The sequence below is a fragment of the Podarcis filfolensis genome, assembly GCF_964270895.1.
Source record: "Podarcis filfolensis genome assembly, chromosome: 9".
Lineage (NCBI taxonomy): Eukaryota > Metazoa > Chordata > Lepidosauria > Squamata > Lacertidae > Podarcis > Podarcis filfolensis.
The window spans coordinates 5,878,846-5,894,287 of NC_139610.1; the positions used below are offsets into that span (position 1 = coordinate 5,878,846).

Sequence of the window (15,442 nt, forward strand, 5' to 3'; positions counted from 1 at the left end):
GCCCACAGGCTCCTCACAACCTCTTGCCCTCCACCACCACCACCACCGTGGACCCCAGGAGGAATCCTACTGCAGGCCTCTTCACTAACACGCAGGTAAGGAACAAACATTTCACATACAAAAGGATCCAAGCCTTGTGAATACAAGGTAGAGTTTTATTAATGCACACTTCCCTTGCTCAGTATATATAAAACTATTTGCTAGATAGTTCTCTGCATATACAATAACATTAATATCCAATAAGATTGTCCTCTGTGCCTTTCAAGGTTGGTTTGTGTTTCAATTTCACTTCATTTAATGCATTTCAATATTTTAAGGCAGCTTTTTAAACACTCTATAGGACACAGTCACTGAATTCCTTTTTCCACCCTGAAACCCCAACATACACAACACTGTCAGCCTGCCAAGCTTACTTTGCAGCAGAAAGCGGGCAGTTTTCTCTCTACAGGTCTACTAGTGTCCTGGCTCTCCACTGTCCACCTCATCTAACGTTACACACTATTAAAAGCTTACTGCAACTAGGACTGAACAGCTTGAACCTGTCCAGGAACATCAACCTTTTACCATGGAGAAGTTGTCTCCGGAGGATGCTGCAGGCAGCACAAATAAATATAGAAAATGAAAGGCAGCTGGGGGTGGGGAAAGTTACCTATGTAATCCAGTGGCTGCACCAGCAACCAACTCTCTACTGAAGGGCTGGAAAGTGCAGAGTTCACTCTTGCTAAGCATGTTCCCCAGTGAGTAAACACTGGCCTGTGTTATGGCCTGCCACGTGGCCTATCTTGACAAATAATTCTAGCAAAACACATATATCCAACTGGAAATGGCCTCCTGGGTGCCACTCACCTGGGAACAGCTAAGCAGAGCAGAGAGAACTCCAGTTTAGGATCAAGTCTGCCAAGTAGGGCAAGACTATCTCATCCCTACTGGCAAGTTTTCCAGGAAAAGGGGGTGGGGGAGCAGCCGCCACTTTTAGCTACTTACAGTAACAGAGGACAACAGTGCAGTGGCATCTTACTCAAGTTGTGTTAGTGCCTTCAGAGACCTCTGGATCTCTTGCTACTAAAGCTTTAGTTTAGACAGCAGAGGTAATAGCCTGCTATGGTCCCCAGACCAAGGTAGCAAAGGGGTTACCATTCATACGGATTTATTACTCAATGAGACTGCCCAAATATACAGGGCACATCTTCCTCCCCCAACCTAGTGACTTCCAGGTGTTGCTGGACCGTAACTCCCATCATCCTTAATCACTGGCCATGCTTGGGCTGAAAGCACCAGCACAACTGGAAAGCACTAGATGGAGGGGAGATCATGGCCCCAACTTGCATGCTAGCAGGGTACCCCACAAAGCAACACTCACAAATGCTGGCAATTCCTCCCCTCCCTGTTCTCCACAACTGCCACATAAAGCGAACCACAGCTGGTGCTAGCAAATCAGAAAGGCTAGATCGCAGCTCTTGCTCACAAGCGTCACTTAGTGTGCATGGAAAACACACTATGCGCTGCTTGCAATCAAAAGGAGGCTGCATAAGCCAATTCTAATTATGGGGAAATTAAGTCAGAATAACAGGAACTGATGAAGGGATGGAAGAGCTGTGGCCCACTAGATCAGGCTTCCTCAACCTGGTACCCGCCAGGGACTGGGGAGACTCCATTTCCCATCAACCCCAGGCAGGTGCCAGCACCTTAGCATTCCTCCTCTGCTTGGTCTCTATTCACTTCGGAAGAGGGTAGGGGAGAGGAGCAAGCATGTCTGAATCAGCACCAGCTCCCCAGTCAAAGTGAGGCAGCTATGACCTAAACTAACCAGGATTCTCATCCGGAACCAGGGATGTCAGATCTGTTGGCCCTTTTGCCAGGGAGGACCAGCCTCCAAGGCAAGGCAAGTGAACCCTTCCCCTCTATCTGTGGGAGGGGGGGGATACACCTCCCTCCCACACCAAGAAAAAAGGTTCAGTAGGTCCATTTTTCACCAGGCCAAGACTTAATGCTGAGGGTCAATTTGAGACGATGCAGCAGCTGGTGAAACTGTTTTGAAAGCTCCTCAAGGGAAAGGGGTGAGAGCAGCAGCTTCCAGGCAGCAAAGCCAGCAGAGGGCTGGGTGGGAGTTCAAGAGACTGCGAGGAGCTAGCAGGCGGCGCTCCATCCATGTAGCTTGATAGAGGAGCTTCTCCATCCCAGAAATCCGCATGACAACATCATAGTCCAGCTCTACAAGGACCGCAGGAGACTGTGGCTCAAGCACTGGAGTCCAGGAAAGGATCCTGAGCAAGTGAGGAAAATCTGTTTGACGCGATGTAGTGATTGCTGTGCTTTTTTTCCCCAATCGTAATTTTTGTAAACTAAAGTTTTAACTCGTCCTAGTCCATTCTTCATTCCCTTTCACAAAAAAAGCTTGGCTGTTTGCCTTTAAGGAGGAAAACACTTGCCCTGTCCTCTTCTTCCATCTGCATCTTTCTCCAAAGGCTTTCCCAGGCAAGGGAGCCAGCTGGCTCAGAGCCTTTCAAGGGCTTCCACTGAACAGTCCTGTATGTGCACCACAGATAAGAGCTTCAAGAGGCTGGTTGGTGCCCGGGCAAGTGCAAGCAGGGCAACGGTGCACCCCGCTTTCCCAGCCACCAAAGCACCCTCTTCCTGCTCCCTATCGGCTTGGTCAAGGCTCGGTGCCAGACTCCATTGCCTCTGCTGGACCTCCAGGCGTCTGAAAGGAAGGGGGGAAAGTGCTGGGTTCTTGACCTGTGCAGTGCAGTCCTGCTCTTTGGATCCTTACTGGATGGAGCAGGAGGCAGACTCCCCAAAGCAGCAGGGACATGGTGAGGATGACACAGGCTTGGGAGGGATGAGGTCAAGGTCCTCGTCGTCTGGGATTTCATCGAGGCGATACCCATCTTGCAGCAGCTGGCGGCTGAGATCCTGGTTGACCTGAGAAGCAAGAGGAGGGACAAGCTGAAAACACCTGCTGGAGGACTATGGAATTAGACACGGCCTGCTGGTTATCAGTTTGTGGTAACACAGAGGCAGGGTTTTCCACTGGTGGAATCAGTGACTTGCATTGCGCTTCATGCAGAAATATGAGAGCCCCATCAGTAGTGGCATTCTGCTGGCTCTTGAAGACATGCCGGTTGAGGCAAGCATTCTCCTGAACTTGAACTTCCTGATCTAATTACCTTAACTGTTTTTACCCCACTGCTTTACTTGCTATGCTTCTTCACTGTTTTCTTTTATTGTGCATTTTAATTATGGTTGTTTTTTTCCAAATCCTAAGAACACTTAAGAGCATATTCCTATGCTTATCTATTCAGAACTGTGTCCCCTTATAGGACTGGACAGGAAGAAAGGCCTGGAGAGCTCTCCTTCCTAGCAAGCATGCGAGTGAGAAAATGCAGGTGTGTGCACACACTTCCATGTGCCTACTTTTCCTCACTCATGGTCAGTCACAACATGCTTACTGGGACACATGCACACATAGACATTGCATGTAAGAAAGGGTTCCCAAACTGCACACTCTCCCATCCCTGGCGACTGGCTGGCTAGAGATGGAGGCTGACAGCATCTGGAGGGTATTTGCACCCCAAGATTAATGAGCAGGCAACATGAGCATCTGAGGTTCATCTTGCACCCCACCCCCACCTGCCATAAAAGCCTTTGCTCACTAACCATCAGAAGGTCAAACAGACAGGCAGACAAACCCCACCACCTGCAGGTCAATTTCAATGCCTGTAAGGAGCAAGCCATGCACCAGACTTGCCTCTGCAGAGGAGTAACCGGAGGAACATCTTGATTCCAGCTCCTCATCACTAGGAGAGAAAAACACCAAGGGTCAGCACAAACTGAAAGGGTATTTCTAGCACACTTCCGGCTCCCAGTTCTCTGCTAAGAATGAATAGGGTTTTGTGGCATGAGAGGACGTTTGTCTCCCATAAGAACATAAAATGACCCTGCTGGATCAGACTAGTCCAGCATCCTATTCCCAGAGCAGCCAACCAGATGCTTCTGGGAAGCCCACAAGCAATGCTGACTCCTGCCATTGCTCCCCCATATCTTCAGGGGAAGACTGTTTCTGAAATTAGAAGCTCTACAGGGCTACTGTGACTGGTATCCCGTTCACAGACTGATCCTCTTTGCTAACACTCCTTTTTAGAGCCATTTAAAATTGGTGGCAATGCTCAAACCTTTTTGGCCTTCCCTACCCACAATCAGCAAGCAGGTCCCACTCACCCCTCACCTGTCAGAGTCGAGGGACACCAGGGTTTCATCTGAGATCTGGCTGAGGGCAGCATAGCCCTTGTTGAACTTCACTGACCTAGAGAAAGAGGCAAAAACCAATATGAAGCACCTGAGAGTGGGGGAAGGTGAAGGGAAGGGTGTTGGTGCAAAGGGCAGGCTGTCACTCAGGCAGAAGATGGCCTTGGGCAAGTCACTGTCTCAACTGGACAAACCTGATGTGGCTTTTGGCACCGACTCAAGGTGCAAAAAAGTCAGGTTCTGTATCTACGTATTCTGGAAGCACATTTCAAATCATTCAAAGCTGAATCCTGCAGTCAAGGCTGACTTATCAACAACAGGGACAGAGGAAGCTACCTCAACCAAGTGAGACCATTTGTGCTCTGCACCAAGCAGGATTGAACTTGGCGTATCAGCTGATTTGCAGAAGTCCAATCCTGCTTGGTTCAAAGCTTCAGAAGCTCCTGACACCCAGCAGTATGATGCCAGGTGAGTGCAGCTTGTCCCAAAAGGCTTGGCAGGCCAAATGTTGGCCCAAGCCTGGGGTCCCCTGCCCAAGTTCTCCACTTTCAGACAGGAGTGTCTCCCAGCCCCACCTGGAGATCTTGTGGACTGAACCTGGCACCACCTTCCTGCAACGCAAGAGTTTCTACCTCTGAGCTGCACTGGCCCTTCTCTTCAATTGTGCCATTTCTGGAGGCCTTTGGCTGCTTTTCTGAATTCACCCCATCAAGGGGAGCAGTAGAGAGAGCGCTAGATTAGGTTAGCAGGACACCAACGTTAGCAGCCTAACCTAACGCATGCAGACTTGTTAAGGGTCACTGAACTCACAAAAAACCCCAAAATCCCCCAAACAGTAAGAAAATGGACTGGACCTCTTGGCTGGTAGCTTGGGCTGGTGCCGGACGGCTCCTGAGAATGCACCTCCCTTCCTCCGCAGCATCGCCTTTGCCATCTCACGATGTTTCTCTGCAGCCCCCAAAATGACCAAGGCAAACTCAGTGAATATTTGCTGTATTCCACGTTCCTGGGGAGGATCGCCTCCCATAAACCACACCCCACCAGCCAACTGCTGCCTGTGGGGCAAGTTCAGACAAATATTTACTGCAAAAGGACAGCAGAAAAACCCACTCTGGGGAAAGGCTGCCTGCACAGGACATTAATCATCTGAATCCTCTGGTTGCCCAGGAGATGCCAAAACACATCTCAGGGGTTTGCCATCTATTAAAGTGGGTTGGTGTGGCAACTATGCTTTGCAAGCCATCTTGGGGAAGTCCCAGGGCTTCCCACCCTTGCAGCAAACATTCAGGTGAATCCACACCACCTGCTGGTGTTGCAAAAATGCTTCCAGGTGTAGGATGGGGTGTAGAACATAAAAGACCTGCAGCTGGATCAGGCCAAAAAGGGCCCATCCAGTCCAGCATCCTGTCCTCGCATTGGCCAGCCAGATGCCTCAATGGGAAACCCACATGAATAACCTGAGCGTAACAATACTCTCTCCACTGTGAGCCAGTGTGGTGTAGTGGTTAAGAGCAGTGGACTCGTAATCTGGGGAACCGGGTTCGCGTCTCCGCTCCTCCACATGCAGCTGCTGGGTGACCTTGGGCTAGTCACACTTCTCTGAAGTCTCTCAGCCTCACTCACCTCACAGAGTGTTTTTTGTGGGGGAGGAAGGGAAAGGAGAATGTTTGATTTTTGATTTGATTTGATATCCCACTTTATCAGTACCCGAAGGAGTCTCAAAGCGGCTAACATTCTCCTTTCCCTTCCTCCCCCAAAACAAACACTTTGTGAGGTGAGTGGGGCTGAGAGACTTCAGAGAAGTGTGACTAACCCAAGGTCACCCAGCAGCTGCATGTGGAGGAGCGGGGAATCAAACCCGGTTCACCAGATTATGAGTCCACGATTCTTAACCATTACACCACCCTGGCTCACAATTGACCTAAATGTCTCTAAATTCACAATTGACCTAAATGTCTCTAAATTCACAAATGTCTCTAAATTGACCATGCAAGGGGTGACTCATCCCCGTCTCAGTGCTCTGAATACCCCAGTTGTTGAGGAACATGAGTGGGAATGGTGCCACTGTGCAAATGAGCCGCTTATGGGCTTCCTGTGGGCATCATACTGGCCACTGTGGGAAGAAGACACTGAGCTAGGTGGCCTGCAGTCCAACTAAGCAGGGTTCTTCCCTTGCTCCTCAAGCGGTGAGCCCACCGTACTTGTGAAGGCTGTGCCCTCATGTAACGTAGATTCCAGTCCTGACTTACGTAGCTTGTCCTGAATGGAAGGAGTTTTGCTCATGAGGTACGGCCCCCTTTTCTCCACTGGTGTTTCCCTGCTTGTCCTCTTCTTGTCCCTCTGCCCCTGTCAGAAGGAGACATTTGACAGCCATTATACCCCAAAGAGAACACAGAAGGCCAAAGCAGGGGAGCTTTCCTGCCTTCTATTGATGCCCAGCTTTTTACTTATTTCATCGTTGGCCCCATATCAAACACATGCCTGTTTTATTTACTGCAAGATGCACTTTCAGGTGTTGCCCAAAAAGGGAGATAAAAAGTACAAAACAACAACAAATATACTATATGAATCCCCTCGATTTCCAAAGTTCAGGCTATGAGAGCCATTATGTAGCCAAAACGGCACCATCCATTTACAAGGAACAGGTATCAGCAGGACTGCCGTGGATGCAGAATGCAGATGGGACTATTAGCAGGGGGAAAGAAACCCGGGGTAGAAAGGAACAGAGTGGCTAGTATACTGAATGGGGAGCACACTGCTGATGAATGCCTGACTAGCTAACAACCCACCCATGCACCCCCTGCCCGCAAAATAATAATAATAATAATAATAATAATAATAATAATAATGATGATGATGATGATGATGTCCAAATTCAACCATCTCTCACAACAGGACCTTCAGCCTATATGGAGGTATATATGAGATGGGGGGTTGTTTCAGGTCCTCAACTTTCAGAATCCCCCTTTACAAAGACCTGAACCCCATCACATGGAACGTCTCCCATCTTAATTTTTTTTTTTTTATAATATATTTATTAAAGTTTTCAAATAAAACATATATCAAATAAGCACTTATCGTTGTCCATTTAACATCTTTCAATTGTTACATGGGACTCCCCCACACCTCCCGCATACACTTACATCATTATTAAATTATTTTCAAGCAAATTATCATTTAACTCATCTTAATTAATAATCTTAATTTGGTTTGACATATAATTCGACTTTAAATCTATTTTAATGGTAGACAATTGTCTGCACTGGCATCCTATTCAGCACTCAGCCAGATTACAATATTTTTGTAAATAAGTCTTAAATTTCCTCCAGTCTTCTTCCATCCTTTCTTCTCCCTGGTCTCGAATTCTGCCGGTCATCTCGGCTAGTTGCATATAGTCCATCAGTTGCATCTGCCATTCTTCCACAGTGGGTAGCTCCTGAGTTTTCCAATTCTTGGCAATTAATATTCTTGCTGCTGTTGTTGCGTACAAAAAGAATGTTCTGTCCTCTTTTAACACACTCTGGCCGACAATACCCAGGAGAAAGGCCTCTGCTTTCTTAGTAAAGGTGTATTTAAACACCTTTTTTAATTCATTATATATTTTCTCCCAAAAGGCCTTCACTCTAGGGCAGGTCCACCAGAGGTGAAAAAATGTTCCTTCATTTTCCTTACACTTCCAACATTTGCTATCAGACGAATGGTATATTTTAGCCAGTTTGACAGGGGTCATGTACCATCTATACATCATTTTCATCACATTTTCCTTCAACGCATTACATGCAGTGAAGTTCAGCCCAGAGGTCCACAACCTTTCCCAATCTTCAAACATAATATTATACCCAATATCCTGCGCCCATTTTATCATTGTTGATTTTACCATTTCGTCATGTGTGTTCCATTTCAGCAGCAAGTTATACATTCTTGAAAGTACCTTAGTCTTAGGTTCTAACAGTTCAGTTTCTAACTTTGACTTTTCCACTTGGAATCCTAACTTTTTGTCGTTTTTAAACACTTCTTTAATCTGAGCATAGTGTAACCAGTCTCGCACTTTGTCTCTCATCTTTTCTAAACTCTGCAATTTCCAGTTGTCACCATCCTTTTCTATTATCTCCCAATATTTTGGCCAATTGGCCTCCATATTGGCTCTTTTCCGAGCCTTAGCCTCCAGGGGTGACAGCCACCTCGGAGTTTTATTCTCCAGTAAGTCTTTATATTTTGTCCAGACATTAAAAACTGATTTTCTGACAATATGGTTCTTGAAGGCCTTATTTATCTTAGCTTTATCATACCATAAATATGCATGCCATCCAAACGCATTATTAAAACCTTCCAAATCCAAGACATCCGTATCTTCAAGAAGTAACCAATCTTTTAACCAGCAGAAAGCTGCAGCTTCATAATACAACTTTAAGTCTGGCAGGGCAAAGCCCCCTCTTTCTTTCGCATCTGTTAATATTTTAAATTTGATTCTGGGCTTTTTGCCCTGCCAGACAAATTTAGAGATATCTTTCTGCCACTTCCGGAAGCACTCTGTCTTGTCTACAATCTGCAGTGTCTGAAATAAAAATAACATTTTTGGCAATACATTCATCTTGATGGCAGCTATTCGGCCTAGCAATGAAAGTTTTAATCTTGACCAACTATCCAAGTCTCTCTTAATCTCTGACCAACATTTTTCATAATTATCTTTAAATAAACTCAGATTTTTTGCTGTTATGTTTACCCCTAGGTATTTAACTTTTTTAACCACATTTAGTTCTGTCTCTTTCTGAAGCTGTTCCAACTCAATATCTGTCATGTTTTTCCCCAGAACTTTAGTTTTTTGCTTATTTAACTTAAATCCTGCCACTCGACCAAAGTTTTGAATTAGTTGTAGTACTCTTTTCAAACTAGACTCCGGCTCCTGTAATGTCAGAACTAGGTCATCTGCAAAAGCTTTAAGTTTATATTGTTTCGCTCCGACCTGAATCCCTTCCACCAACCGGTCCCCCCTAATCATATTCAGGAGCACTTCCAGAACCGAAATAAACAGTAATGGGGAAATCGGGCAGCCTTGTCGTGTACCTTTTTCAATTTTAAACTCTTCTGTAACCACATTGTTAACTATCAGTTTAGCCTTTTGTTCTGAATATATTGCCTCAATCCCGTTCTCAAACCCCCGTCCCACTCCCATTTCTTTTAAGTTCCCCTTCATAAATTTCCAAGAAATGTTGTCAAAGGCTTTCTCCGCGTCTATAAAAATTAAAGCTGCTTTGGTGTTTATGTTTGTTTGTAAAAGTTCCAATATGTCTATAATGTTCCTTGTGTTAGTAAACATATGTCTGCCCGGGAGAAAGCCTGCCTGGTCTTTATGGATTATCTCACTTAAAACTTTCTTAAATCTTCGTGCCAAAACATCTGCAAATATTTTGTAATCCACATTTAAAAGGGAGATGGGACGGTAATTCTTAAGTTGTGTCTTTTCAGTTTCTGACTTTGGAATCAATGTGATAAATGCTTCTTTCCACGATTCAGGCGCCTTCTTCCCCTCCATTATTTCATTACTGACCTCCAACAAAGGTTGTATCAAATAATCCTTCAATGTCTTATAGTAGTTAGAGGTCAGTCCATCTGGCCCTGGTGATTTGCCCTGTTTCAGACTCAGGATGGCCTGTTCAATCTCTTGTTGTGTTATTTTGCCATTTAAAATTGTTCTGTTTTCTTCTGACAGCTTTGCTAATCCATTTCTCTCCAAAAATTGTGTAATCTCTATTTCATCTTGTGGCCCTTGAGTATATAACTTTTTAAAATACCTCTGGAAGCACTTTCTAATCTCTCCCGGGTTCTGAATGTTCCTTCCTTCAACCTCTAAGTTTGTTACTGTATTTAATCTTTGTCTCCTTTTCAACTGCCAAGCTAGCAGTTTCCCACATTTATTTGCCGATTCAAAAGTTTTTTGTTTCATTGTTTTAATCTTCCATTCTATTTCCTGATTTATCAGCTTGGAATATTGCGCCTGATAAAGTTTAATTTCTCTCAGAATCGGTTGGGACTTCGGGTTAGATCTTAACTTCTTCTCCAACTCTTTGATACTTTCCAGAATTTTATCTTTCTTTTCATTTTGCAGTCTTTTCTTTAAGGAATTCTGTTGGATCAAGAACCCTCTCATCACAGCTTTACTTGCATCCCAGATAGTTCTTTTTTCCACCGTAGTGTTCAAATTAATCTCAAAATAGTCCTTTAAGGTTTTTTGGGCCTTCTTTACAATTCTTTGATCTCTAAACAGGCCATCATTCATCTTCCATCTAAAGGAGCCGATTGGGATCAATGTCATATCCATTCTCAAGGCGTTATGGTCGGAGCATGTTTTGGGGCAGATTTCCACCTTCCTCACCTTAGGTGCCAGACTTCTAGTTATCCATATTTGGTCGATTCGTGTCCAAGTCAGTTGAGCTTCAGAAAAGAATGTTCCTTCTCTTCCCAAGGGGTTTCTAACTCTCCAGATGTCAACCCAGTCCATATTGTCAGTCATTTCAAAAAAGGTCTTAGGTAGTCTTCCCTCTTTAGTAATGTTCTGGTTCTGTGACTTATCCATATTTGTTGATACGACCCCATTCATGTCCCCCATCATGATGACGTTGTTGTAATCCAGATAGTCCAGCATGATCTCGTGCAACTTCTTATAAAAATCCGATTTTCCTTCATTTGGAGCATAAATTCCTAATATCAAAATTTTTTCTCCTTGATACTGTATTTCTATTGCGAGGATTCTTCCACTTTCGTCTTTAAAGAGAAATTTTGGTGAAAGGCTCTCTTTTGCATAGATCACTACACCTCTCTTTTTAACTGTATCCGATGATATAAATTCTTGACCAAGCCTTTTATTTATTAACACCTTTCTATGGAGCCTAATCACATGCGTTTCTTGTAAGCATATAATGTCCAATTGTTCCTTTTTTAAAATATGAAAAATTTTAGACCTTTTTTCGGGACTGTTACAGCCATTTATGTTCCAACTCAAAAGCTGCAGAGACATCCTGGATAGATCTGGTTATTCTTTCTGGGGTGGTACCTTGTTCTCCGGTCCTTGAGGATCCGAGGGGGCGGGCTCCCCTGGAGGTTCTGGCGCTGGCAATCCAAGTCCTTTGTGGAGGTCTTCTCCGTGTGCTCCCAAAAACTTGTCTCTATCTTCCACTGTTTTGATTTTGATCTTTCTCCCTCTGTAGGTAAAGGATAATCCTTGTGGAAACTCCCACCTGAAGATAATTGCGTTGCTTCTCAACAGTCTTGCCAATTCCGTGTAATTAGATCTAAGGTCCAGCAACTGCTTAGGAATGTCCTTGTAGATTTCAATTCTCTTGCCCAAGATGTCTAGTGACTTTTCGTAGTGCAGGCCCAAAATCTTGTCCCTTTCCTCCTTTGATCTCAATGTTATCAAACAATCTCTGGGCTTCTCTGTCCTTCTGACTCTGCCAAGCCTGAAAGCAGATGCAATTTTAAAGTCTTTTTCCTCTAACTCCCAAAACTTGGCAAATTCCTTAGTTAGAAATTCAATAAGATTATCTTCTTCCACCTCTGGTATTGACCGTATCCTCAAGTTGGTCTCCCTGTTTCGCAGTTCTGTCATCAAAAAGTAAATCTGATGTTCTCCAACTTGTTTGCTGAGTGGTCTTACTTCTTTCTCAAGTTCTTCCAATCTTTGACTAGTATCTTCAGCCAGTTTACGATTCTCACCTACAGCCTCCTTTAATTCTCCAATGGATTGGGCATTCTGTGCAACTTGTCCAGTCAGCTTATTCAAACTTTCTGTGTTCTGTTCAATTTTAGCTGTATGCAAATCAGCCTTCTTGTCCAGAGCCTCCAGTTTCTCCAAAATTTTCTCCAAGACAGAGCTACTTGTCCCTGAAGCCATATCTCCCAGGTGCAGCTCCTCTGTCTCACCCTCCCCTGCCTGTATTAGGGAGGCCGCCTCTATGTCTGGAGGCAAAGTGGAAGGCAAGGCCGGCACAGAAGATCTACGCTGTGAGGCTGCAGATAAAGTTAAAGTTGTTTGTTTAGTCCTTCCTCTTCTCCTTGCGCCACTCATTCCAAAGTTATCTGTAATCCAAGGTCAATCCAAGTTGTTCCCATGAGAAAGCAGAGTCCCAGATGCAATAGTCAAACAGAGGCCGGGAAAGGGAAAGTAAAACAAAGTCACTGCTGTAAGCCCAAAATCCTCTAGAGGGAGCTTAATACGTCTTCAGGGAAAAGATCAAATCCAAGTTAAACTTATAAATTTAAATCCATGTCTATCGCCTCCACAGTGTGTTATTTTTAGCAGAGTAAAACTTAAAGCAAAACAGTGTTTCTTACAGTGCCTTGACTGCAACAGTTTCAAAGTATCCAGTTCCAGCTCAGAATGTTTCAAAACCTGAATTCAATATATCCAAAGTTGCAAACTGGTGCTCATTCAGGCAGCTCCAGCACCAGAGATTCTTATTTATTTTATAATCCACTGGTACCACAGAAGAAGAATATCAGTGCATCCCACATATGACCAGCAAAAGTCAATAACTCAAAGTCTTTCACTCAGAAAACTGCTTTAACAGGGTGCCAGCATTTAGTTAAAGCATAACTTTTTGTCTCCACTCCTCCTGCTCTTTGCTTAAAGTTCAGTATCGCGGGAGATGGGCTTCCTGCTTATTCTCACTCCGTTTTCAGCCAAATTTCAACTTTTTTTTAAAAAGTTTTAAAAGTTCCATAAAGTTCTCAAAAAGTTTCAGAAAGTTGACGAAAGTTTCAGAAAGTTTTCAATGTCCAAATTTACTCACGGGTTGTAGTTTCCAAAGTTCAGAAAAGTTGCAGGAAGAAAGGACAGCGCTGACCGGCAACAGCAATGCGGCTTCACTTCGCTGTTTGCGCAACGACCCACAGCGCCGCTACCCCCTCCGCGATCCGGAGCCCCTTACGGGGTCCCTTCAACGTTTTGGGGGCTGCTTCTGGCGCCCGCCGGGTCCCGAGACCACAGGCTTCTGCCACCTGTGGTTTTCCTGGATGGGTCTCCGCTTCGCCGTAGCGGACGACCCGTTTACAGCGGAGCTCCCTTCTCCTTACTCGGAGAAGGCAGCCATTACCGGTCGCGCCGCCTCCGGAAGTCCCCGGAACGTCTCCCATCTTAAGACCTTCTAGCCATGACGGGCAAAACTGGCATTTCTGCTGGCCACAGATTCTGTCCTCAGAGCAGGTGCCTTTGCTCTTATCCAGCAGGGAAGAAGAGGCTTAAGAAGAGCCTGGCTGCTGGATCAGGCCAAAGGGCCAGTTCAGTCCCCTGTTCCCAGTATACCTGAAGGAGTGTCTCCACCCCCATCGTTCTGTCCGGACGCTGAGGTCCAGCGGGAGCGTCTCCACCACCCACATCGTTTAGCCTGGACACTGAGGTCCAGCTCTGAGGGCCTTCTGGCGGTTCCCTCACTGCGAGAAGCCAAGTTACAGGGAACCAGGCAGAGGGCCTTCTCGGTAGTGGCACCCGCCCTGTGGAACGCCCTCCCACCAGATGTCAAAGAGAACAACAACTACCAGACTTTTAGATGACATCTGAAGGCAGCCCTGTTTAGGGAAGCTTTTAATGTTTGACGGACTATTGTATTTTAATATTTTGTTGGAAGCCGCCCAGAGTGGCTGGGGAAACCCAGCCAGATGGGAGGGGTATAAATATTAATATTATTATTATTATTATTATTAATTAATTATTATTATTATCATCAGCCCAAGAGCAACACTCCCTTCCTGCGGCTCCCTGGGCGTTCCTTCCATGGCCCAATGAGGCAGAGCACAGCCTCCATCACGCCCAGCTGTGGGACAGGCTTGCTTCTTCTCCACGAAGCCCCCTCATCCTCCTGCGGGAGGGAGTTCCGCAGTTTAGCTGCGCCGCGAAAGGAACTCGCTCCTTCCATCCCTCCAACGTCCAGCTCGCGCGTCTGAGGCAGTTGGAAGGGGACCCCGCAGGTCATCTACACGGCCCCCGAAAGCCCCGTCAGGCGGCCCCCCTCGCCCCGCTTCCAAGCAGGGCAGCCAGCAGTAGAGCCTCCCTGGCCAGGAGCAGCCCACCCGCCCTGAGGAACCCCCGGAAAGGCCCGCCACCCCCCCGCCGGCCACGCACCGTGTCTCTGCTGGGCCCGGGCAGCGTCGCGGCCTCCCTCCGGCCCGGAGGCTCCGCTCCGCCTCCCGCCGCCGCCGCCGCCTCCATCGTCGCTGCCCTCACGGCGGCACCGACACGAAGCCACGCCTCCCGCTTACGTCTCCCTGCCGGCTCTCCCCCATTGGTTTGTTTTCAAGCGGCCCGCCCCTCGTCCTCTCGCGTTAGCAGCGCTCGTTAGCCGTTGAGGGGAGACCAACCAACCAGCGAGAGGAGGAGCCGGAAGAGCCTCTGAAAGGCGGCGACGGGGCGGAGGCGACGGTCTAGGCTTCCGGAGGTGTCGTAGTCTGTGGTGTGCTCTGCTGCTCTCGGAGTCGCAGAGCGGGGGCAGGAGATGCGAGAGGGAGGGTGGGTGCGGGGGCTGTACAGGGGGCTCAAGGCCTAGTTATCACGGGGGGACGGGGCTAGGACCGCAGTCTCAGGAGTTAGTAGGGATGCTTTTAATGTTTGATGTATTACAGTATTTTAATATTTTTTTGGAAGCCGCCCAGAGTGGCTGGGGAAGCCCAGCCAGATGGGCGGGGTATGTATGTATGTATGTATGTATGTATGTATGTATGTATCAATAAAATAAAATAAAATAAAATAAAATAAAATAAAATAAAATAAAATAAAATAAAATAAATAAAATAAAATAAAATAAAATAAAATAAAATAAAATAAAATAAAATAAAATAAAATAAAATAAAATAAAATAAATATTGTATGTGCAATGTCTCTCTCTCGTGTTTTTTTTTTCAACTTAACACTTAAAAAAACACACCCAAAAAACCAAATCGGTTTCATTTGTTGAAGTAATATTCCTGTTGACCTTTTTTTAAGGAAACCACAATTGTTGAGCTTTTTTTTGGGAATCCTACCCCAAAAAACAATGATTTTGAGCTTCTTGAACAGTTTGCGCTTTTTTCATGGCACTGCCATACATCCAGGTTTTCCCTGACATTTTGCTGATTTGGCAACAATCCCCCGACGCAATTTTTTACACCCCAAAACCAGGACATGTCAGGAATTTTCCTGACATAGGGCAAGCAGGCAAGCCTCTCT

General features: G+C 45.9%; 1 protein-coding gene across 2 annotated transcripts; it reads right to left on the reverse strand.

The window, feature by feature from the left end:
- Nucleotides 1-126: 126 nt before the first annotated feature.
- On the reverse strand, nt 127-14,599 carry FAM219B (family with sequence similarity 219 member B). 2 transcript variants are annotated; one of them, XM_083630849.1, is made up of 6 exons: nt 14,363-14,599; nt 6,495-6,591; nt 5,100-5,193; nt 4,226-4,303; nt 3,749-3,797; nt 127-2,922 (listed from the first exon to the last, which is right to left on the reverse strand). In XM_083630849.1, exons 1-6 carry the CDS (start codon nt 14,447-14,449, stop codon nt 2,767-2,769), a joined length of 561 nt encoding a protein of 186 aa, XP_083486975.1. In that variant the 5' UTR covers nt 14,450-14,599; the 3' UTR covers nt 127-2,766. The 2 variants fall into 2 exon arrangements, with proteins under 2 accessions (XP_083486975.1, XP_083486976.1); XM_083630850.1 differs by having other exon boundaries at nt 3,658-3,797; nt 14,363-14,518.
- Nucleotides 14,600-15,442: the final 843 nt, after the last annotated feature.